Source organism: Megascapheus bottae, chromosome 23 (genome assembly GCF_031878675.1).
Source record: "Megascapheus bottae isolate mThoBot1 chromosome 23, mThoBot2.hap1, whole genome shotgun sequence".
Lineage (NCBI taxonomy): Eukaryota > Metazoa > Chordata > Mammalia > Rodentia > Geomyidae > Megascapheus > Megascapheus bottae.
This window is the reverse complement of record NC_143531.1, coordinates 17,890,246-17,916,749: the sequence shown is the minus strand read 5'-3', so window position 1 is coordinate 17,916,749 and position 26,504 is coordinate 17,890,246. Positions and strand designations below refer to the sequence as shown.

Sequence of the window (26,504 nt, the reverse complement as noted above, 5' to 3'; positions counted from 1 at the left end):
GCCTATGTTCCTTTGGGTCTGGCTTGCTTAATATGATTTTTCCAAGTCTTTCCATTTCCTTACAAACAGAGCAATGCTGTTCTTTCTAATGGCAGTATAGAATTTATTTTTACTCACTGGATGTTATGGTGTTTCAAAGCATCTGCCCCCAGTTGCAAGTTAATGAGCTTGATCCATGACAGTATTTTTTGAACATTATGCTAAACACATAATATTCTGAAGTGCCAATCATAGTACTGAGCAGCCATACAATTTATGACTTTCTAGAGAGTGGTAACTGTTTCTCCAAGTTAGAAATTATAGAGTGCCTCTGAAATTCAACTACCAATCTGTATATTGATGGTCAGCGAAAGAAACTGCCTAGAAATAGCCTGGGACAAATAGATGACATTTCTAACTCAAATCTTGGCTTGAAAAATCTTGAGCATTATCCTAAAACAGAAGAAATGACAAATTTATTCAGCTCACATAAGTATAGTGTTCCCTTCTTAAATACAAAGAAGAATCTGTCTCTTTCTCTCCCTATCCTTCTGTCACTACTTTTCTTCTGTCTATCTTCTTTCTCTCTCTCTCTCTTCCCTCTTCTCCCTTCCCTGCCGTCCACCAGAGACAACTATAGCAAAAAAAAAAAATAAGACTCAGAATCTTAGAAACCATGGACTGTGGGTAAGAACAGTCTACATTTGTATCCTAATCTCTCCCTTACTGATTGTGCTATCCTGCCTGATCAAGGATCATCTAGAACATGGATGAAAGAGTTCTGTGAGGCATTGCTTCAAGGAAAATACATGAATTGCTTATTATGTATACAATAGAAACTCAATAATGTCTACTGTGAATCCAGTACTAATTTTTTACTTCAAAACATGTTGCTTGTATAAAATATAATTTAAAAAAATTGTGAAGCCCCAGGCACTTGTGGCTTATTCTGAAATCCTAGCTACTCAGGAGGCTGAGATCTGAGAGTTACAACTCAAACTCAGCCAAGGCAAGGAAGTTCATGAAACTCGTATCACCAATTTACCACCAGGAAACCAGAATTGCAGCTGTGGCTCAGAGTGGTAGAATGCTAGCCTTGAGCAAAAGAGCTCAAGGAGATCACCCCTGAGTTCTAGCCCCATGACTGACAAAAAAAAAAAAAACATTGTGAACGTCTTAGTGCCTAAAGTAGTATAAACCTAGTGTTTATAATGTACTGAAATTAAAATAAAAAACTAAAGTATAATGTATAGCAATTTAATTAGCCATTACTTTAATTATCTTTTTAAACATTTTCCTCCATGAAGATTCACAAGAAAATATCTGCAATACCCCCACAAATGTCCACTTTTTTTCCAATAATAATTCTGACATTTTTTAATTTACCACATATACCTTCATGGCAAGTTTCATGTATCACAGCATAACAGCAAAAAGACAAACTAACAAAGGAAGAGATTTGATATCTGTCTCCACAGACGTTACCATTTTCTTCCTTTGACTTTATTTCCATTTGCAATGATTCAGCACTCTTTCCTATGTCTCTCTTTTATCCTGACAACCAAGGTCTCTGCAGGATCTTTCCAAGCAGACGGACATTCCTTACGGCACGGTGCTGGACTCTGCGGTGTATGAGCACGTCCGAATGAAGGGGCTGAATCCTTTCGAGAGAGACAGCATGTATTCCCAAATGTGGCGCATGATCAACAGAAGCAATGGATCCGAGAACAACGTCCTGGAGTCCCAAGCAGGTGTTCAAAAGGTACTGGTTGTGGTTTTCCAAGAATAGTCTCTACCAGGTTGCCTTTTAGGTTGCAATTGTGAAATTGATTTTTTTTTTTATTTTCTTGCTTTCTCTAACACTGCTGTGAAGTCTTTAGTCAAATCATACCTTCTGTAGATTTGAAGAAGGTTTCAAGGCAACTTGGGACATTGTAAAAGGAGATTTTAAAGGCTTTGGAATTCCAAAACTAAAAATCACACATACTGGCATTTTGTCCAAGAAAGGATTAAAGACTTTTACACATGGAGGCTAAAAATAGTGGGATTTTTTGTTTTTACAAATCCCACTCCAAATATAATTCAGGTTATCTAATTCTTTCAAATGATTCGGGGTATTTTCTGCATTTGTTTCTAGATTAAAACCTTATCTTTACTTGTGATTATGTGAAGCTATTTAGAAATATAAGCTAATCTTGTCAGCAAATAAGGTTCCTACAAATGACTGCTAATATTTCCAATTGTGAAAACATTTATCTACATCTTACTATTCTATAGCCATCATTTGGAAGTAACTGCACAAAAACAGGCTTAGAGTGGCTTTTTCCTGTTGCTAGAGAACTTAAAGGTATTTTTTTCTTGCTTAACTGTAATTTATTTAAATGTATACAGAAGCAGCAGGCTCTGTCAGCTTCTATGAGAACACTGTTTTGTTTTTGTTTTTGTTTCTGTTTTTTGTTTTGCTTAAAATTATCTCCTTTGGGTAGCCTGATAAGAATCAGTGTTTTGCATGAATACTTGAATAATGGTGAAGCTGGGTGCCACACAGCTCTTGCCTATAACCCTAGACTCACACGAAGAGATCTGCAGGGTCAGAGTTCAAGGTCCGCACAGGCAGAAAACTTGACCTTTCATAACAGCATGATTTTTGACCCCTTGCAGTGTCTTGTTCAGGATACAAATGCTTCAGGTTTTCAATATTGGAATTGCTATACCACGGATTCCAGCATTATTGTTGACCCCTTATCGCCCCTCTGCTGTACCTGACCTGCAGAGCAGTCTCAGTCATCCACACCACACCACACCACACCAGAGTTGTCATTTTGAGAATCAATGCCACCCAATGTTGAGTTCTCTCCATATGCTCATGGTGCCAAGTTTGCAAAAGCCACTAAACAGAGAAGTAAAGAACCTTGAGGTGTGGGCAAGGGTGGCCCTCCCCCGCCAAGTTGTAAAGTTTATTTCCAGCATAGTGTCCTGTGAGTATCGCCATTGTATTGCTTCACCCTTTGTCCTTTGTCTCATCATTTTCCTCTTCCCCCTTCCCTCCTGCACATCAGATAGTGATATTCTTTAGCAGAGCTCCAGTGGCTCACACCTGTAATTCTAGCTACTCAGGAGGCTGACCTGAGAATCAAGATTCCAAGCTAATCCAGCAACAAAACCATGACACTCCCACCTCCAGTTAGAAAACAAAAAGGCAAAAATGGAGACATGCCACAAGTGGTAGAGCACCAGCTGTGAGCAAAATCACTAGCCTCTGAGTTCAAACCCTAGTACTGGCACAAAAATACAACAACAATAATTTTTAAAGCCCACACTATTTAATAAGTAAGTATATCCTAGTGTTAAAATGGTGACACAATAAAAAAGAAAATGTGGCTGGGCATGGTGGCTCACATCTGTAATTCTAGCTACTCAGGAGCCTGAGATCTGAGGATCACGGTTCAAAGCCAGCCTGGGCATGAGACTCTTATCTCCAATTAACCACTCTAAAAGTGGATGTGGCACTGTGGCTCCAGGGGTAGGCAAGTAGCCTTGAGATGAAGAGTTCAGGGACAGCGACCAGGCCAAGCCCCATTGCTGACAAATATGTATGTATGTATGTATGTATGTATGTATGTATGTATGTATGTATGAAGTATGTATGTATGTATGTATGTATGTATAAAATAAAGAAAATATTTTCTACTCCAATAGTCTGCTAATAAAGAAGACTAATAAGCTTAAGGTTGCAAATCTTATTGTTCTATATTTATTCTGTTTTCAGATTGGCTATAGGGATAGTGAAGAATGCATTATGAATTCACAACAGAAAATATCTAAGTGGAATTTGTATATAGTGTGTGTTTCTTTCACCCCAGGCAGAGACAACGGAAAATTGATTGGACAGATCATAGGTATAATAAGGGAATATATTTTTGATTCTATTGGCCAAGTGTTGATAAATTTTTATTTTAAAAGAGAACAAGAAACAATTACCTCTTCACCTGTGAAAGTGCACTGGAGGCTCGGGAGCTAAGAGCTGTAACACAGAATAAGACTGTGGATTCTTCTTTGAATAACTAGTCTTGTACCTATTATGGCTACTTTCTGTTTTCTGTCATTGGTTTCTAATTTGTGCAGGCAAAATGGAGCCCGAAGTTCTTCTAGGTCAACATTGTACTAAAGACCAAACTTCTGTGGTATCCGTATCAGGAATCTGTCATATATCCAGTCACAGACTCCCAGCAAAGCTGGGATCACTGCAAACAACCATCTTCATACTCTTTAGCCTTACCTAGATCTCATTAATACCTCAGGCTGAGCTTGTTCTTAATTGAGCTGTTAGTCTCATTCAGTTTCTCTTACATGAAGGTAGTTCTTGATCCCTTCATTTTTGTTCACTGGTACCCCCCGGAAAAAAAAATCTATGGAAATAAGCATGAAGTCTAAGTTCTGATTTACTGTTCTTGTGAGACATTCACCTATCCTGAACTATCCTAATTAAGCTAGAACAAATTTGTTTCTGTCTTGCTGTGCCTGGGATTTTTGCATAAGTAAAGAGAAAATGATTTTTTTCAGACATACAATTATTTATTGGGCACTTGCTACATATCAGGCATTAGTGACTGAAATGAACAGCAATACAGAAATTCAAATAAATAGCCTTTATGAAATTTCCTTCTCACAAGGTGGCAGACAATAGACAAAGTAAAACCTGTATTATACATTCTGTAGTGAGATGGATTTAGGTGGAAAAAGGAGAAAAAAATTGGAAGACAGGGAAGTGGGCAAGATGGAAGGTATAGAAACTGCTGATGTAGCCTCCCTACAGTTCAGATTGTATCTTAATTGGGAAATGAAGGCATTGGAATTTCTTAAATCCTTTCTAGTTATTCTGATTCACAATATAGGTTGCAAATGACAAACGTAATCCTGTGTAAGCCACTACTTTAATGGCTTTAGCTGTACTCTGAGATTGGAAGCCAGTGGAGGGTTTTGAGCAGAAAGTTTCTAACAGGCTTGGTGAGAACAGGGAAAAGCCAAGGGTGGAAGAAGGGAAGAATACCAACCCCAGCAGCAGATGAGGGAGACCTGGTGGCTTACCACTTCAAGCACCAAGGTGTAGAGAGGAGTGCCACCATTGAAAATGACCTCACATGGAAAGTGACTGAGCTAGAAGAAAGGGAAGCCCTGTAGAAAAGAGGCAAAAGAGACTGAGACATTTAGTGCTAGAAAAGAATGTCTCTAAGTCATCGCATCACCAAGAATCAACAAACACGGTATTTATGAGAAAGAGCAAGCCAACCGATAAAATTGGGCAGTGTTGAGGGAATGATACAGATGAGGAGCAAGAACTATTAACAATGTGCAGCCTCAAAGCCGGAGGATGCACCCAGAGAAGTGAGCAAAGAAGATATGAGCCAGCCCAAGAGCTATGAGCATTCTAGCCACTGCTTGGTATGGAAAACATATCTGTGGAGGAAATAGAAGACTTTAATTAGCGACAGAAGGTAAATGAAATTTAAACAGAAACAAATAGAAAACATGGTGATGTGACTATACACCCCAGCTTTGTGTGGAATGATCTTTAGTTAGTCCCGTCTCAGCCTCAAAAGTATTTTCCTTAGAACGACAGTGTACCTGATCTCACTGCCTCAGAGTGGAAGGATCTACAGAGCTGGAGAGAAAGAGACTAGTTGGTCAAAAACAAGGGGTGTAGGAATCTGTGTGGATGATATCTAAGGAGGGTGATGAAACCTTGAACTTTTCATGATGGTCAGTATTGGGAAATAACACGGATCTGGGCTGTTGGCCCTAGGAAAAATGGGTATTGATTTCAAGGTGAATGTGGGATAGCAGGAGATGTCATATGTCACCTGGAGAGGTGTGTGACACCCCTGTCCTACACAATGGCAGAGTGGAAGTCTGGCTCACTCAGAGACTCACTCACAGCTGCCAATCCTGAATGTGTTGCTTTCCATGTCTTAGTGAGGCTTTGTTCTTCTAGCTAGACATGACCAAAGCTAGACCTAAGGTTGAAGTAGGCATATGGGAAGGGTTAGAAAAGCAGTGGCTGGAGCTGGTACATGCATGTCACTGGTAAAATGGCTCTGTATCTAGAGGATCCTAATCTGACCTATCTCAAACCCCTGAACAGTCCTGTCAGATCCTCTCATCTGTTTGTTCTGGTTTTCCATCCTCTTATTGCTCTGTGGCATCATCTGGCATAAAGATAATGAAGTAAATGACAGTTCATGAATCTGCCTCAGAAAGATTTTAAAGGGGAACTTGAATTTCCATGAGCAGCTTGGTCCTAATAATCTTTGGCTCATGACTGTAAAATCTGGGTTAGGCCTTTATAGAAATGAATTATGAAAGGACCCATTGCTTGAGGAAAACAAAATAAAATGTTAAACTGCTCTGGGCTATTCAAATACCAAGCTTAAGATGTCATACCACTGGGACTGGGGGTAGCAGGGTATTTACTCGATTTGCCCTTTGCCAAATGATTCCAGCAAACAATATATGATTCATGCTGGCAATTCACCCTGCAGCTGGGGCTCAGGTCCCACGAGTGTATCTTCTGCTCTCCAGCAATCAGTTGTTAGGCCTGTGTCAATAATGACGCCATGCCAGAGGAGCAATCTAGAAAATGCCAAGGGGAAAAGATACAAAAACCATTTCTAACTGTTCTATGTGTGCATGTTTGATGCCTGGGAGTTTGCTAGGTTTTGTTTTTAATAAAATGGTTGTTATTCTGTATTACTGTCTTTAAGTAGTTGTATAAAGGAGTTGCCACATGACAAAGCAACTTATGAATATAATATTCCTGATCAATGGCATCCCTTTCAACATTCCCATCTGCCCTTCCTCTGTCCACCCCTTCCCTCATGCTTCTTAACTTTGTAAGATACATATTTGATTCTTGTCTTCATTTCCTCCCTCATCTCCTCTTCATTTGTCTTCCTTTTTCCCCTTAACCCCCAGTTTACTCTTTCTGAGTACATGTTTCCAGGTGTTTTATTTTACTGAACTATGATTTTTGGCTTCCTAAGGAATAGTACTATTCAAGATCTCCCTTGAATCTACCGTATTTCCGATAATATATTTATTTTCATTGGTAGTAATGCTCAAGAATATGTGAGATCAAAATTCATCTTGCTTTGATAGTGCCTCTAAAAATAAAAGGGGAAATGTATAATAACATACTTGGGTAGCCATAAACACTTTGGGTGTGAATGGGTTTTAGACCTGTAGTAGATACATGCGTGTGTGTGCATGTGTGCGAGTGTATGTGCCATGTACTGCTTCTCTATATCAGACTGGGTGCTGATAAAAATGACTGAGTGTTTCATAAATGCGAAAGTAACTCTATCATAACTGCTATTAGCAGAACATAGAGTTTTAAATTGCTTTTAATTCATAGTGGTAAACTGGATGATTTCTAAGCCATGATGAAAGCTATTTCTCCCATAATTACTCTTTTAATTAGCAATATTCAGTTCTAAGTCATCTGTTCTCTCATTCCTTTCATCAACAAGCAGTAAGTCAGTGGCCACACAATAAGGTATCCACATGAGCTGTAGAAGATACTAGAATAGGGAGAAAGCTGAGCTACCATGGCTCAATGAGGACACTTCTTCAGGTCAAGGAAGGCTTCCTAGAGGAAGCAGTGTCAAGCAGATGTCATTAAGAAAATGAGAAGTCATAATGAGCTGGAGGGAGAGGGCAAGCATGGAACAATGACATGCTGTGAACAGATTCACTGTATACACAAGAAGATGGGTGGAATTTTAGTTGAAGTATAAGGCCCCTCAAAAATGATGCAGGGAGAGGAGCAGCCTGTAGCCCTAGAACAAAGATACCTATTGAGCATGTATCATGTGGACTGGACATTAATCATACCCCCCTACACCAATGAGAAAGAGGTGTGAAAAGATAGTTGAGGGGGGCAAAAGGCAACTTTTGTTGTTGGAATGAAGACATCACCATTTTAGACCTCATTTTTCTTCCATATATTTAAAAACTGTGGAACTAGAACTGATAGACTGTGTCATATTTTTTCTGGTACAAATATTTGATGGCTCTTTGGATTCTAATTTCAATTTATAGTACCCATAGTAGTTATGTGAGAGAAATTGTATAGCCAGAAAGTACATAGAAGCCTCTAGCAGAAGTACCATGCCCTTGCTGTTAGTTCTAACACACAGCAAATATCCTAGCAGAACAAAAATTTTCAAAGGGATTCTAACATCTTATAGTGCTCTTCAAGATGAAGAAGTTTATGTGGGTAGACTGTTGACTTTTGGAGGGCTTCATTCTAAATTTCCTTCCATTTATCTGTCTATCTACCTACCTACCTATCTATATCTATATCTATATATCCTGAATTGCCTTATTTCATTGTTACTTTTAATAATTACAGTGTCTCATGTCTGCAATTCAAATGTCAGCACAGGCCAAAAGCTCTAGAGCCTATTTAGGAAAATAAAGTAAAATGGATTGAAGGAATGGTTCAGATGGTACGGTACCTGCCTATCAAGCACCAGATGCTGAGCTCACACATCAGTCTTACCAAAAGTGAGGGTAACTGCTTTGAAAATTTGAAAATACATATATACAGCAGAAATTATCTGTTGGAAAAGTACAAGTTAAAAATCATCACCCTACCAGAATGTTCAGTTCTGTCCCTTCATAAAGTTACGCTCCACTTACAGTAGTATACAAAGCTTTACATTTAAATAAGAACATATACTTCCTTCATAGTTTCTGCATTTTTTGTTTAAATTATATTTTGACTTGCTTTTAATTGAGTTGTATTGTATTTTGATCCTTTACAATCTATATGTTAGAATCATCTGTCAGGTTAGAATATATTGTACAGTATTCTTCTAAAACTCTCTGAACAGTTCCTACACTACCATGTTTGTTAGATCCATGGCCTTGTTGAGTACTTTAGGAGTCTTATTTTCTCATGAAAACAGCTACCATGAATGTGCATTATTATATACTCACGTTGTCTCGTAGACACTGTTTAGTATGCCTTCTTAAGTAAAAATAATACAGTGGCACTTTGTCTTATTTGCTCCTCTGCACTTATCCCTACAGGACTCTCTATTCTAGTCCCAGTTGCAGTAGCATTTACGATGTCTGTTAGCAGAAATCATAGCAGATATCATGGTTGAGTCCTATGATAAATCAATACACAGAAGTGTACACTTCATACAGTAGCAAGTCCTTTGCCTGTGTTTACAAAGAACATTTATTTTATGTGTATGAATATGTAAAGAAAGAATGGCTTTGTTCATGCCTTTAAGTTTGTCACTGTTTTCTATTATTCTTTTATCCCTGAGTATTAATATGAATGAAAATCTTATAAAATTTACTTCCTACAGGGAAATAAATAAAATGTGAAATTCTTGATAATATTTTAGAGCAATGAGTGTAATATAACATGAAATCATACTGATGTAAGATAGAAAAAATATCTTTATCTTTTCTTTTTTATTATCTATAATAATATATAATTTTTATTATATATAATATTAAATATTAAACTCTATAAATTCAAAATACCTTTTAAAAAACGCAATAACCAGGACTAAGTCTCTTTTTTTTTTGACTAAGTCTCTTTTAAAGGCATAATGAATTGGTTTTGTAATATAATCTGAGCATATCACATTAGTAGATTTTTTCCTTTTTTCTTTTTTTATTGTAATTAATAGAAGCGTTACATAATATTCACCAGATAGAAGGTGCATTACTTCATATACATTGATACCCTTTCTCATGACATGGTCCCCATTTCCCTCCCACCCTCCCCCCGCTCATCTTGATTTCCCCCCTTCCTTATCCAATTTCAAATAACCAATTAAGCACATATAAAATATATCAGATAACAAGGTGACATAGTGTAACAATATGAAATAACCAAGGGATGGCAAAAGAGATGAGAGATAACACAGTACATTAAGGACAACAATCACTCATTATATGGCTTTTGTTTCCCTATCCTGGAGGTCCTTACATTTAGTGTCATACTATTTGGCCTTATGTCACATTAGTAGCTTTTATATACCCTTCACCATAAAATTTTTTATTCAACGGTTTAATTTTACTTATTTGACATTTTTAAGTTGTGCTAAAGTACATGCAAATAACATTTATCATCTTTAGTTTGAAGTTCACAGTTTAGTGGCCTTCATCTTCAGAACTTTTCACCTTGCAAAACTAAAACTCTTTTTTTAGTAAACTTTTTGAATTATTGTAATGATAATGTATGGAGGAATTGCAGTTACATGAGTCAGGTTATGAGTACATTTTATAACAACGTCACTCCTCCCTCATTTTCTCCCATTGTATTTTCTCCTGAACCCTCTTCCCCACCCACCCCTCTACCCAAGATGTAGACTTCATTTCCAACACAGAGTCTAGTGAATATCACTGGTGGATTCATTCACCATTTCTGTGCTTTCCCTTACCCCCCTAAATCACATAAACTTATAAGAAAAAGTAAAATAAAATTTTAAACACACCTAACACTAATTAGAATTCACATCACAAATTGACAGACAATACTAAGAATTACCTAGCAAGGCTTTTTAAGAACTCCAGACCTACCTATCCGAAGGAAGTAAGCAAAACAGTGCCAAGAGTTAAATCAACACAAAAAAATCCAAGTGTAACATAGTACATTAAGGAAAACAATCACTCATTATATGGCTTTTGTTTCTATATCCTAGAGGTCCTTTCATTTAGCGTCATACTAGATGGCCTTATATATCTAGGTTTTGTTCTATTGTAAATCTCTGCTAGGAGAGCCCAAGGTTTCTACTGATTATGACAAATGAGGGAAACCATTGAGCCTATGTTCTTTGAGTCTGGCTTAGTTCACTTAATATGATCTTTTTCCAAGTCTTTCCATTTCCTAACAAATGGGGCGATGTCATTTTTTCTGACAGCCGCATAGAATTCCATTGTGTACAAATACGTTATCTCATATTGTTACAGTATCTCACTTTGTTATCTGATATATTGGATATATTTGTATTTGGTTATTTGAAATTGGATAGGGAAGGGGGGAAAACATGATGAGGGGTGGGGGTGGGGGGGAGGGAAATGGGGACCGAGACATGAGAAAGGGTATCAATGTATGTGAAGTAATGCACCTTCTATCTGGCAAATATAATATAACTCTTCTATTAATTACAAAAAATATATATGAAAAAAAATTTAAAAATATAAAAAAAATCCAAGTGGTTCTAAACAAGATTCCTTGGATTTATCCACTGAGAGTTAATCTTCAGAGACTTATTTGAAGCCATAGTCCTAGGCCTAGGTCAGTGATCTAACAAAAGCATGGACTCAAGACCAGCAGTATCTGTGGCACCTGGGAATCCATATGAATTAAAGGAGATGAATCTGATCAAATGTTCACGTCTGAGCATGTCAAAATGAAATCCCCCTAGTACAACCAATGGATAGCAATAAAAATGTGAGGGGGGAAAATTGCAAATTATTAGACTTCTCTTCAATCAAAATTAATCAGGGACTTTTGAGACCTAGTATTTGTATATTAATAAGTTCTTCCAGTGACTGGATACACCTAAAGTGTGAAATCCTGCTACATAGGGCTGTAGTTGTAGTCCAAGCCAGATACTTGCTTTAATCTATTATGCTGCAATGGGAGCTTTAGAAAATCTAGAACTATGGGTGCGTCAGGTAGTGTAAGAATCCTTTATCACTTTAGTTGACAGATACCTGAGTGGCTTTATATATAATCGAATTATGTATGTATATATAGATATATATGTGTGTATGTGTGTATATAAAATCTTATTCTATCAAGGTATCATAATTATGATATGCATACCTTGATTTTTCTTGAATTTTTTACACATAAATTAGAAAATTTTATTCTTTGCTCCTTATACACAGGAGATCAGACAGTAGAGGCTGAGCAAGGGACACCTCAAGGAGCAAGCGTTACTTCCCACTGTGTCGGCATTTATTTTGTAGGAAGCAAACAGCAGTTATCTGCTCCCTGTACATCTCCACCTGATTCTCTGCCAGTGTTCCTGCCAGCACAAGTCTAATGTTGAACTAATTATCTCTTTTTGCAAGATGATGCTTATCTGTCCATGTTCTTGATTTCTGTCCCAAAGCACCCCTGTCCTCCCTACTCTCCAAGTTGGAAATAGTGGAGATTTTTTTTTTATAATTGCCTTCATTCTTTAAGAGAGCAAATTAATCGCTTTAACTCTCAATCTCCCTCTGTAACATGGCATCCCATTTCCTCCGTCCTTCCTCTTTCTACTAATATTTTTGTAATTCATGTCATTGTTACTACCCTCCCAGACTATAGAAATAACTAATTGCCCCCCTTCTGAAAATTAATCTTCCCCTGGCCTAGTACAGATAGCTATCCATCTCTCTTTCAGTTAAATGTCCTACTCCATCGCAAATGCAGATTGTTTTGTTCAGGCATCCAAAGGTCTCTTCAATTTGCAACCCTTCTATCATTCTGTTTTCCCTTGTTCATTGATTATTGTCATTCAGAGCTTATTGAATCCTGGCTTAGGCACTGATGTAATTGCCTTCTGTTCCCTTTCATACATCTTCTGTTTCTATCACATTGCATTACAACCTTCTTTTCTGGTCCCCCACATTCTTACAGAGCAGGCACTGCTTGCTCCTTTCTCTCCAGCCCTCCCACTTCCTTCTTTGTCTGTCCATTGGCTATTTATTTTCAAGCTCTGTATCAATTATTACTATAAGGTCTTACTTGATTCTTTCTGCAGTCATTTACTTTTCCCACTAAATTTTCTTCATCCATCATTTCATCTGATCTTTTTGCAATGTTACATTTGTACTTGTCTCTCCTTCTGTGATGTTTGTATACTACTTTGGGCCAGGATCCATACTTGATTCATTAGTTTGTCCCTAATCCATTAATTTGACTAACAGTCAATCATGTAAAATTAGCATTGTGAAATTTTAATATTTTAATTATAAAAATATTAAACATATAAGATATAGTTGTAGCCAGGTATGATGGCTCACGCCTGTAATCCTAGCTACTCAAGAGGCTAAGATCTGAGAATCGAGATTCAAAGCCAGCCCAGACACTAAAGAATGTGAGACCCTTATCTCCAATTAATCATTAGAAAATGGGAAGTGGAGCTGTGTCTCCAGGATAAGGCAGTAACCTTGAGCTGAAGGGCTTAGGACACCGCCCAGGCTCAGAGTTCAAGCTCCATGACCCACAAAAAAAAAAAAAATATATATATATATATAGTTGTTAAATGTGCCAAAATTTAAAATATATGAAATTAATTGACATAACTAATTATTTTAATTAAATTTACCTAATTCAATTTAGTTTGAATCTATTTTAAGCTTGATATAGTATTTGTCCTGTGTAACTTAAATTGTTCTTTATGTAAATATTCCTTTCAGTACTCGTTAATTGTGGCTCCTAAAGGTCTAAGCCCCATTTCTGTCCTCATACACTCCTACACTACGTAGCTCTCTATTTTTTATTCAATTGTAAAACATATTCACTGAATTGTACAGTCAATTTACTATCTTAAAAAAAATCTCAGAAGGTCCGGGAGTTTGATCTAGTGGTAGAGTGCTTGCCTAGCACGCATGAAGTCCCAGGTTCTATTCCTCAGTACCACACACATAGAAAAAGCCAGAAGTGGTGCAGTGGCTCAAGTGGTAGAGTACTAGCCTTAAGAAATCCCTGAACAGTGCTCAGGCCCTGAGGTCAAGCTCCAGGATTGGCAAAAAAAAAAAAAAAACAATCACAGGAAACTAATTTATCACCACTTGCTGTATTTAAGGGCTCTTAGCAAAATAAATTTATAAATAGGCTGCCTTAATCATTTTTACACATCCATAACATCATGTGGACCTCAACCTATAGCTGACAAAGGGTGGTTGTTGACATGTGGATTCTGGGTTTCAAGGTTGGCACGATTACAAGTCATATATGCTTGCTTTATAGTTTTGGCAGGAACACTGGGGAGATAAGAAGAAGGACAGAACACAGAGATGAGAGTTCACACAAATTTCACACTTGTCTCAAGGGACACAATTATGTAAGACCCTCAAAAAGCTCAGTGCAGAGGACAGACAAGATTTAACATTACAAATTTTCTTTCTGGCACTGGAAAACCTAGTTGTGACTCCGAATTTTAATTTTCTTACCATAGGATGTTGCATTCATTGTGTTTTTAAAAAGACAACTGAATTCAATAACATAGGATTTCTTTTGATGAATGAGCTTGGTGCATCCTTAAATTTTGCATCAAGGCAGGTTTTTCCTCAGCTCAGTCTTCTCTAGGTCCTGAGGAAGCATCAGGAAACAAAGAGTACGAGGGAAGATCAAGTGTATAAAGGCAATCTTTACATTGACTTGATCTCAAAACACCAAAAAGTAGCATGATGATCAATTCTTTCAGTACTGGTACCAATCAATCATGTGTGTGTGTGTGTGTGTGTGTGTGTGTGTGTGTGTGTGTGTGTGTGTGTGCATACTGTATATACATTACATAGAAATGTTCATTGTTAGTAAACTGAATATTCTACTCCTGCATATTACAATTTATTACAAAGCTCACTGGATAGGCTTAGGAGTGTTGGCTCTAAAATCTGTTGATTTTTCTCAATTTATGCAGATTTTTTCTTCTTAGACATAATTGCAAATTTGGTGCCACATTAGGAGAATTTACTAATTATTCCCTGACAATTTACAAATCATGATTTCTTAAATATTTCTTAAGAGTCCAGGATAAAATATTCCATTTAGGCATACATTAGTTGAGCCTTAGAGGGAGGTAGGGAGGAGTTTGAATCTGAGATTTTCCAATAATTAGTCATGCAGCTTAGCTATAATCCAAGAAATTACCAAATAAATCTCCCTAAATATAGCACATATTTGTAATTCACCCTAACCAGAGATGTAAGCTAAATTATGTAAATGAATGATTTAAAATTTGAAGTAATAAATACATACACTTCAATCCCTTCAGCCTTTACATGTTCATTATCTTTAAAATTATGCACTATGAGCCAAGCACCCATGGCTAACTCTGGTAAACCTAGCTGCACAGAAAACTGAGATCTGAGGATTGCTGTTCAGCCTAGGCAGGAAAGTCTGTGAGACTTTTATCTCCAACAGTAACCAAAAAGCCTGAAGTAGAGCTATGGCTCAGTGGTAGAGAACTACCTTTGAATGCAAAAGCTCAGGGACAGTGCCCAAGCCCAGAGTTTAAGTCCCTAGATCAGTGCACACACACACACACACACACACACACACACACACACAAACTTCTGTACTGTGGAAATGTAACATTTACTTTTATTAACTACCAGAGACTGCCAGCAGAATAACAGGCAGTTACTAATACTCATTTTCCTTTCTCCAGACAACAAAAGTCAGGAAAATGGCTTTATTTAGTGATTTTTCAACAGATGCCTTAAGCTTGAACACCCAGCCTGTTGGGCAATATGTAAATAAGATAGAATGATTCTGCCTCAATTTAGAATGCCAGAAATGTATTTTGTGCAGTGTTTTTGTGTGCTTAATGCTGCATATGAAATGCTTAGCCTTCAGAAATGTTGTAAATTAGAGTCAAATAGATGAGGTAGAATAGGTGTGAGGAAGGCAAGCTCTGCTCAGCTTTTCACGTCAGAACCCTGAAGATGCACTTGCAAGACAGGTGCTATACTGCTTCAGCCATGCCTCCAGCCTTTTTGTTTTAATTACTTTTTAAAATAAGGCCTTGCATTGTGTGTGTGTGTGTGTGTGTGTGTGTGTGTGTGTGTGTGTGTGTGTACTGGGGCTTGAGCCCTGGGCCTAGGCTCGGTCCCTGAAGCTTTGTGCTCAAGGCAAAGCTTTCTACCTTGAGCTGCAGCTCCACACCCAGGGTTATTTGGTAGTTAATGGAGAGAAGAGTTTTCTGGGCTTTCCTACCTGAGCTGGCTTTGAACCTTGATCCTCATATCTCAGTCTCATAAGTAGTAGGCTCATGCTACTTTTTAAAGGTGAACTGTAGCTTTATCTTACATAAAACTGTAGAATTTGTGGTATATTTGGTAATAGTGTCCCATTTTACTGAAGACAACAATGCTTTTATTACTAAAAAATTCTCTACTGGAATTTACAATTATATGAGGAGAGTATAAATAAATACTCAATTCCTATCAGCATTTATAATTCCCAAAACTCAAGTGAAAAGGAAGTTGACAACCCAACAAAGAAAAAGAACATTTTTGACTCACTCAGAAATAACATTGAAAGGCACCGTGGAGAGAGAACTTAGCCTGACTTAGTGAAATTGAAGCATATTAGATTTTAAGAGACAGAAAAAAGACAATGAAATCCCAGAGACATTTCCCCAAAAGACGTTTAGTACACAAAGACATGAAATCCCACAGTGTCAGTGAGTTCTCTGTTCTAAGTGTTCAGAAATTTTCTTGAGAGCTATAGAGTTATAAAAGTTAACAACAGAGTCATAACATTCTCGAGGAAAAGAAACATCCCAGAAGACAGCTCTTAAAATATAAGGATTTGAGACTTTCAGGATGCAAGTGTACATGTGTACTCTACTCTTAAGGAGAGAGTGAGTTAATTTTGGTTTTCTTTCATTTTCCTCTTCCCCCTCAACTTCCTTCCTTTTCTTTATCTCCTTTCCCCTGGCTCTCCTTTTTCTCCTTTCTCCTTTCTCTTCTTCCTTATCTTCTCCCCCAAACAGATAGCATGGCTCTTACTTCCCAAAGAAAGAAATATATATATATATATTTAAAGGTGTAACCGTAGTCTGAGAATATGTATTTTCTTTCAGTCCAGATTCTACTTATCGTGAAACCTTTACCAATAATAATAATAATAATAACAATAATAGTCTATAACACATTTCAAACACTTTGCAGTCCTTCCTAGATTTTCATTGTATCTATACCTTGTTTCACTGGGCTGGTCTTATGAGCTAACTTGCCCTCAATGCTCTAGAAGAAAGTTTCTATTCAATGCTGTTTGGGAAGACTATATGATGTGACTCTTGATCAAAAAGACAAAAATGACATTTTAAATATTATTAAATTCTTAAATATAAGGTGCATTTTCTAACACAAATAACATAATCAGAAAGTAGCACTGTGACTGAATTCTGCCCTTTACTGGGGCTGCCCCAGTCTTATTTAGATATTTGTTTCTGGGATCTAGTTGATGACTGAAAGACGCATTTCATATGAATGCTTGGGGAATTTTGCCTATTCCTAAATGAAGCCGATGGACTTAACACATAGTACTCCAGATTGCTGTTAAGGCTCTGAAGTCTGCACATCCCTCTCAGCCTGCATTATTGCCCCTGATACAGCCCTCTTAGATGCCATTCAGTTCACGTACCACTGTCTGAAGCTAACTTACTGCTGTCCTCAGTTCGGATTGTCTTGTCACTTTGACTAGGGCGGGGTTGGTACAAGAGCCAGCTTGAGGGCTCTAATCTCCTCTGTGTTCCAGTCTCTAGAATAATGCTTGATGGTAAACAATAAATATTAGCTGAAGATTGTAGCATTCTATATTCTGACTTTAATTATTCACCAGCAATGAGCACAACCGAAGCTATTTCTTTTTCTTCTAATAATAATAATTATTGTTATTATATTATATATTACTATCTTTGAGTTATAATAATAGTTATCTTGGAGTCTAAAGAAAGCCAGAGAAAATAAGGAGGAATTCACTGGAGCTAGCAACAATCCTAATAATACCGACAAACCATATAGTATTCGTTGCTGTACTTAAACCACAAGTTTCTTCCTTTTTTCTTTCTTTCTTTCTTTCTGTCTTTCTTTCTTTCTAACTGGAAATAAAAAGGAAAGAAAGGAACAAAGCCTGTGAAGATAGTGAAATCAATAAGAAAAGTGGAGCCTTAACTTCCAGTCTTTTCCCATTTCCCATAATAACAGGCCATCAACGCTAGGTTCCCCTCCCCCACCCTCAGCTCTTCTGAAAATGGAAGAGAAGAATTCTTATTTTAATGAAATGAAATATACAACTGCTTTTGCTACCTATATTGTGTGAAGCTCAAATTGAATATGAGTGGCATGTATTTGTTAGCTTTACAACCCTCAGTTCAACTTTTGGTGTAAGGATCTCAAAAATAAAAAAGGGAAAAGAGAACTAAATTCTTTATTGCTAAGCTGAATAAAGGCATTCTTAAAGTTGGCTTTAAGAAAAAAAATATCTTTTTTCTGAGGTACAATCAGAGACAAGGTTTAGCTTAGAAATAGTTGTTTCTCATTGACTATTTTACATGAACACATTATACATAAAGCCCTGAAGAAACAACAGCAAAACAGTACTCTTCTAGGTACTGATATAAACGAGGCTGTCAGCATGAGTGGGTGAAAATAAATGGTTGGGAATATTTGTTTATTCCGTTTCAGCTAGCTCACTATAACACAGAATGCATTGTCTTAGTAGACAATGATTTCCACTTAGGAGAATAGCAAATGAACTGAGAGAAAGAAAAAGGGAGGGGGAGGGAGGAAGGGAGGGAGAGAATGCACTCATCACATGAAACCCAGAAAGGAAGGCCAGCACAACACCCAAATGTCTCAGCAGCTTGGCCGAATAGCCTCTGGGTGTCCTTGGAATGGTGTTTTTGGTCCAAGAGGTAAAGTTACACAAATGTAACAGGAGCCAAATCAGAGCCCTAAGCAGTACCATAGTATTAGGCTTGCCTTTTTCATGCTCCAGCAATCACCCTTAGTACTTTCAGCTACTGACTGCTGCTCCATGTCTAGTCTGTGCTGTTATTTGCGCATACCTTGCTATTACTCCAAAGGCAGTTTGGGATGTGTTCATGCTAGACACGTTTCCAAAGAAAACGCCCCAATCCAGGTGCAGAATGCCTGAGCTCTAAGACCAGCTCTCCTTGGGATATGCTTGGCTGTCATATGGATCAAAATCTTTGCAGTTTTAGTTCCTCATAAGTAAACAGAAGATGGATGATACTTGTTCTTGCTGTGAGATTTATTGAAGAGATGCCATGGAACTCCATTGGGCATTTACAGACTAAAATTTTAACGTTAGCATTTAAACAAATATTGAATTGAGTAGTAGACATGTTCTGTACGTGGGAGGTTGTCCTTTAGGCAGTCCTGGTTGAGCTGTCTGAGGTGTTGTAACAGGACTCGAAACCAATTTCAAAATATGAGATTAGCTAAGATAGTCTGGTGGCTCAGGCCTGTAATGCTTGCTACCTACTCAGTAGGCTGAGATCTGAGAGTCTCAGTTCAAAACCAGCCCAGGCAGAAAAGTCTAAAATATTTATCTCCACTTAATTAGTAAAAAGCTGGAAGTGTGGCTCGACTGGTAGATCACTAGCCTTTCGCCAAAAATAAATAAATAAATAAAAGTCATATGAAAGTATAAAGCATCCATGTACAACAAAAGATAGAAAGATGAGAGAGGGGGAGAAAGAAAGAAAGAAAGAAAGAGAGAGAGAGAGAGAGAGAGAGAGAGAGAGAGAGAAAGAAAGAAAGAAAGAAAGAAAGAAAGAAAGAAAGAAAGAAAGAAAGAAGAGAAAGAACGGGAAAGAACGGGAAAGGAAGGAAGGAAGGAAGGAAGGAAGGAAGGAAGGAAGGAAGGAAGGAAGGAAGGAAGGAAAAACAAAGAAAGAAAGAAAGAGAAAGAAAGAAAAGAACAAAGAAAAGGAAAGAAGAAAGGAAGGGGGAAAGGGAGAAAGGGAGGGAGAAAGGAAGGATAGGAAGGAGGGAGGGAGGGAAAGATACACAATGAGACAATATATTTTGAGGAAAGAGGAAGTTTTATTTTCAAAATTTATGGAAATTTCAAAATTTGAAAACACATGTAGCAGAAACTTTTTTACAGTTGTAACATTTTATTTTTATTGTAATTAATAGAAGGGTTACAGTTATATTCACCAGATAGAAAGTATACTGCTTCATACACATTTATAACCCCTTCTCATGTTATCCTCATTTCCTTCCCCCAACCCCCTCCTATCATCTTATTTTCCCCCTTCCCTATCCTATTTCAAATAAACAAATAATTGTATATACAATATACCAGATAACAGGTAAGATAATGTAACAATATGAGAATAATCAAGGGACAACAAAAGAGATGAGATATAACATAGTACATTAAGGACAACAATCACTCATTATATGGCTCTTGTTTCCATATCCTGGAGGTCCTTTCATTTAGTCCCATCCTATATGACCTATATGTATCTAGGTTTTGAGCTATTGTAATCCTCTGCTAGGAGAGTCCTAGATGTGTACTAATTATTACAAATGAGGGAAACCATTGAGCCTATGTTCCTTTGAGTCTGGCTTACTTCATTTAATATGATTTTTCCAAGTCTTTCCATTTCCTTGCATGCGGCGATATCATTCTTTCTGATGACAGCATAGAATTCCATTGTGTATAAATATCACATCTTGTTGATCCACTCATCAACTGAGGGGCATCTGGGTTGGTTTCGTATCTTTGCTATGGTAAATAGTGCTGCAATGAACATGGTTCTGCTAGTGGGTTTAGTATGTCCTTGTTTCTGAACAATTGGGTAAATAGCAGAAACTTTTTAAAGAAAAAAATGAATTATCCCAAAAATGACCTGACCCACAAGACTAGAAATATTCTAAAATTGTAGACACTCAAATGGAAATGGCACTAGTCAGGAAACCATATCATGTGAAGTTGATTGCAATTCTAATAGTAACTTTCCTTCTTGACCTTTAACAAGGTTTTTTTTTACATTTTTTATTCAAATCACAGTTTCTTATACATCAGACAGAATCAGAGAGAGAGCAGTTCTTTTGTGCCAAGGGCATAATTGTTATGGAAGAGATATTCAATGTGACAGTTTTTGAGCGTATTGAGAATAGTCTTCAATAACTGGAGGGCAGTGATTATGCATACAATATAAAAACCATAATCAGGTTTTGTGTCTTTGTACACCACAGGTCTTAATAAGTCTGACTATTCTGGCCATATCTGTGTTAGAAAAAAATAAAGAAAAGCTATCGAATTCCAACTGTTCAGTGAATCCCATTTCTAATTCACATCTTGAAGGTAGCTGATCTGGATTGTGACCTTGATTCCTTGATTTAGAGAAATTAAAAGAATAAAATATATATCTTCATAAAAAAATCTAGGTGGAGAAAATAGTTATGAATAGGAAATGCCAAATCCCTTGAAATTCATATGAACTTTTAAGAGATTGTTTTGTAAAATAGAGGATCAATTAAAAATCAATAATTCGAACAATGTGATATAAAAACATATTTTTTCTCTCTTGATCAAATACAACTAAGTCACCTTGGAGAATAATTGAGTTATCATCTCCCCCAAAACATGTCCATCTAATATTATGATATACTTATTAGGGGGAAAAATAAAAGAAGATAAATTTCAAAGTAGTGCTTGCTTTTATTTATAGCGAAAAGCATGACATCAAGAGTTCAGTAAAATTGGTGATAGCAGGAAAGACTTCCAACCAAAGGAACAAGAAATTACAGATAGAAATTAGGATATGAGATTGTCGATATTGAACAGACCATAATCCTTTGTAAATTAATTAAACCACACTTCTTTGTTCCAGTATTTTGAATACTACATCCACCTACCCTATGATCTTTTTGTGTTCTACTATTGCCATGTGGAAGATTATTGATATTAATGGAAAATACTGAAACGAAAGAACTGGAAGCCTACCTAGTAATTCATTGTGGTCCTGTGAATCTCTCCTTCCCAAGTAGTTGGTAGTATAGATGTAAATGGCAGTGCCCAAGTCTGTTTTCTTATATAGCCTACCTATTTTTTTTCTTTAACTGTAAAGCTACTGTGTATTTATCATAGGAATAAGAAAAGCCCTTCCATCTTTGTATCTAGCAGAATCTTAATAATGCACACATTTAAACCATCGATTTTATTTCTAGATATCCTGGGCATGAGCCAAAAGCATTTTTAAATGTTCTTATTATTATGCTTTCATACTTTGTGCCTTTCTGTAGCTTTAGATTTGCAGTGTAATTGAGAGAAAGGAACACAGATTTCCCAAAGACAACACCAATTTCCCAAAGACCCACATCCCTCCCCCAATCCTTATGCAAAAGCTCTTCCTTTTTCAACATCTTCCATCCAAGTGGCACATATAAGCCACCCACAAGTGACCCTACAGTGACACATTGTCATCCCCAAAGACAATGGCTTCCAGCTGGAGTAGGAATTACTCCCACTGGATGAGTCTATTTATGTGAAGCTGTACCTGGGTTCTTTATTCTTTTCCATTGATGTCTTTGTCTGTTCCTTTGCCAGTGCCACACTCTCATGACTGCTAGAACTTTGTAGTAATCTGTGAAGTCATAGTACCCATCTCCTACTGCTATAGCACCCGTCTCCAACTGCATTCTCCTTCAGCAGTGTTGGATATCATTTTTATAGCAGTGACAATTGTGCATAATGTAAATGACCAACCATGATAGGACTGGTTAAATGAAACCTAGAAACACATGGAGTGATGAAAATCAAGTTACTAGACTTTAGGACTTATGGAAAGATTTTTAAGTATACATTAGAAAAACCATCATTTGTATTTCTACTCTACTTCAACAGTCTACATTTAACAGAACTATGATCCCATTTCCACTGACATTTTTATTTTCTTATGTATTCTACATCATAAAGCCACCTGTTATAGGATTCTAAATTATATATATTATAAATTATATAAAAATTATATATATTATATATACTATTGTGTATATATATACTATTGTATATATAATATATATATGCAACTATATAATCTCGTGTTAACATGAGCTACTTTTTCTTTCTTTGACAATTGTTTGTTTTCTCCTTATTGTGATGTTTCTCTTTTTTGTTTTGAGTTATCACTAATCCATTTAAGACAGTAAACCTTTAGTCATGGAGATAATATAAATAAGCTTATCTTTTGTAAATTTATCATGTAGGCAGTGCTAAAGTTAAAGCTGTGTCTGCAGCTTCTTTTGAAGACTACTGTTGAAGACTATTATGTAGCTTTAATTCTTAAAACTTGCATTTGGCTCTAAAATTTATTATTAATCAAACAAACTACAACAGTAGTACCCTACAAACAAAAAAAAACTCATTTCCACTAAGGCAAGCTTCATCTCAAAGGAAACATGAATATACAGAGTTCTTTGTAGACTGGTTTTACTTCTGTGTCCTGATACACAGATAATTTTAATAGCTGAGAGAAAAACATGCCACAAAGAAAACCTTTTGATTTTTTGGATGGTATTTGGGTTTTTTTTAGTCATCAGATTTAGTTTTATCTAAATTACTCTATAACCTTCAGTATTAACAATAGCTAAGGGAAACTACAGGTAAATATAACTTAAGATCTACAAAAGAAATAAAGGAAGAGAGGGTCTTAAGTATGCACTAGATGATGGAAATTTTATGAGCTCTGACACCACCAAAAAAATATATCGTACATAAAAAGAGAAACCAAGCCTCCTCAGCCACTAACCTTTCAGAACTTAATATAAAAATAGAAAATGTTACTAAATCATATAGTTATGACCTAGAGAAAGAGTTCTTCAAAGAGTTATAAATGTTAAGCTGCTCTGTAAAATTCTGACTTCATGATTGACATGCTTCAAGAGAGCAAAGGAGAATCCTGTTACAATCTGCTAATGGATGTCCTTGTACTTGTTCCCTCTACTATATCCCAAAGGCTTTTAGTCTAAAATGTGGTACTCTTTAGACAAGAAAGAACCTGGGTAAGAAAGTTAAGATTATACCAAACGAACATTTGAGCTAGACTTTAGGTATTCATCAAGTGCAGTGCGACATTTGGCAAGCTGATTGAGAGTAGCATTGACTTGATTGTCTGAACATGTCAGCAGCTCACAAAAGCTCAAAAAAATCTACCTTTTAATAAGTGCGTGGCACCCCAAGCTAAAGAATAATGAATGCCCTCTTTTTCTTCTTTATTTAACCTGCCATTCTGTATCATTGGATTTGTAGCAGACACCACAGTTGTCTGCTGTGAAGTATAGCTCTCAGAAATCAGTGTCACCTTGCATAACTTTTGTACAATGCGAATGTAAAAAGTGGCAGGTGGAGGAGGAAAATAGTTTCTGAAATTAAAAACCTTAAAATTGCAAGAAAAAAAGAACCACCAAACTACAAACGAGTGCTATGCTTTCCTCAACCTGTAAGTAAACAATTTGAAAGTATGTATCTGACCATCTCAGATCTAGATGGAGTAGAAATATTTCAGATATTTAAATGTATTTTGTAAGCTGAATATGGCTTTCTGTAGTAAAGGCACATAAAGAAAATCACTAATGAAGATCAAAAAATTGAAATTGTGAACTGTGCAAGTGAGATTACAGATATTCTTATGAAACATTCAGTCTAAGAGTTTGTCAATGGTATGAGAAGAATATAATGTATTATCTACATATTTCATAATGATTTATCTTTATGGTATTTTTAATTTAATTTAATTGTAAAGATGATGAACAGAGGGGTTACAATTACATAAGTGAGGTAATGAATACATTTCTTGGCAAACATTATTACCCCCTCTCGTTTTTTTCCCACTTCCCCTCCCTCTGACTCCTCCCACCCCTCCCCCAAGTTGTGTAGTTCATTTCTAACATAGCATCTGGTAAGTACCACTGTTACATTAGTTCATCCTTTATCCTTTGTCTCAGGTGGTATCGTTTAATATTTTTGATCAATCCAGAGTCTTATTTTTCTCTTTTCTTTTAAATTTTTTTAGTAGGATACCTCAGTGGTAAAGGAGGTTTCATTCTGATCATTTCACAGATGGGGACGTTGGACTTTGGATAAGTTAATTCCCTTCATTGTGTTGTGTTAACTACCCTTACCCCTTTTCATGTTACATGGATGATGTACTGTATGTTATATGTAGCATATGTTGATCTTCACCCCTCAGTTTTTCTCCTTTCCGCTCACTGAAGACACCCCTAGGCAATTCTTTTTGTATCCTCATATGTTCATTATTTTAGCTCTAGATTCCACGTATGGAATAACATGGGATACTTGGCTCTTAGAGTTTTGCTTAATCTGCTCAACATAATATGCTCCAGTTTCATCCATTTTCCTACAGATGACATAATTTCATTCCTAGCACAGTATTATTCATTATTATTTTTGTTATATACACATTGAGTCTCAACTGTATCACTGTATTTCCTGGGAAGAGGAGAATGCAGAATTACAATTAGACCTGATCTCTCTCTCCCCTGAGGGTCCAGCATTCCCACGTGGGCTGATAATACGCTTCCAGGAAAAAAATGTAGTCATATAGAAACATTACTGGTTGTTACAAAGACTGCAGATGCTATGTGCCCAGGAATGGAAGAGATGGTAAAAATGCAAGAGAGAAACTAAGAGAAACAGTTGTCTCACCAGAAATGCAAATAACATCCTGGTTGAGAAACAGGGTAGTAGAGGTGTTGACAAGGAAAGTGAAATCAATGCTCTAGATAGATAGATAGATAGATAGATAGATAGATAGATAGATAGACAGAAAGATAGATGTAGATAGATAGATAGATAGATAGATAGATAGATAGATAGATAGATGTAGATAGATAGATAGATAGATAGATAGATGTAGATAGATAGATAGATGTAGATAGATAGATAGATAGATAGATAGATAGATAGATAGATAGATAGATGTAGATAGATATAGTATATAATGCCTTGTTGATCATCATCAGTTTCATCCCCTTTGTTGGGAGAAGGTGATACTTAGTAGCTCCTCACTGAGGCATTTATGTCATTTCATTCAGTGCTTGGCAGACAGGCACCAATGGAGAGTATTATACACGAATGCTTTGCAAATTCAATTGCTTTATGAAAGTCAAGTGATGTTTTGTAAATGGGATTGTGATTCAGTGAGTTTATTTTAAATAACTCCTCGGCGGAGGGCACCGAGTATATCTTATATACAATTGTAGGCTGCACCCATTGGTCGCTGGTGATCCTTGTTGTTATTTTATTTTCCTGCTTCCGTCCCACGTAACTACCTGACTTTGACCTCTTACATTTCCCCCTTGGCTAGAATGACATGATCTTCCCTCTCTATAAAGCTGGAAGACCTACAAGTTTACGTCCCTATGAAGTTATCACTTCATACCTCAAACCCACTGTCAGGATGAAGGTAGAGCCACCCACTTCCAGGCTTTCCTAAAATCAGACTCTTGCTTGCTTTCCCTTTTCCTTCCTTCCTGCTTTCTCCTAAACATGACACCGTCAAAGAGATTTTATTTCTTAAAAAAAAACTCCAAACCTGGCCGGGTAAGGTGGCTCACACCTGTAATCCTAGCTACTCAGGAGACTGAGACCTGAGGATCACTGTTCAAAGCCAGCCGGTGCACAAAAGTCCATGAGACTCTTATCTCCAATTAACCACCAGAAAGCAGGAAGTAGCACTGTGGCCACTGTAGGGTGGTAGCTTGAA

The 26,504-nt window shown here is 36.8% G+C and overlaps 1 protein-coding gene across 2 annotated transcripts in view; it reads left to right on the top strand.

Annotated features, from left to right (window-relative positions):
* Nucleotides 1–26,504, top strand: part of Grid2 (glutamate ionotropic receptor delta type subunit 2) — a 951,510-nt gene that overhangs the window by 767,936 nt on the left and 157,070 nt on the right. For both annotated transcript variants that reach the window (XM_090356798.1, XM_090356797.1), the window contains exon 13: nucleotides 1,546–1,741. In XM_090356798.1, coding sequence (XP_090212924.1) covers nucleotides 1,546–1,741 — 196 coding nt within the window. The remainder of the gene's footprint in view (nucleotides 1–1,545; nucleotides 1,742–26,504) is intronic.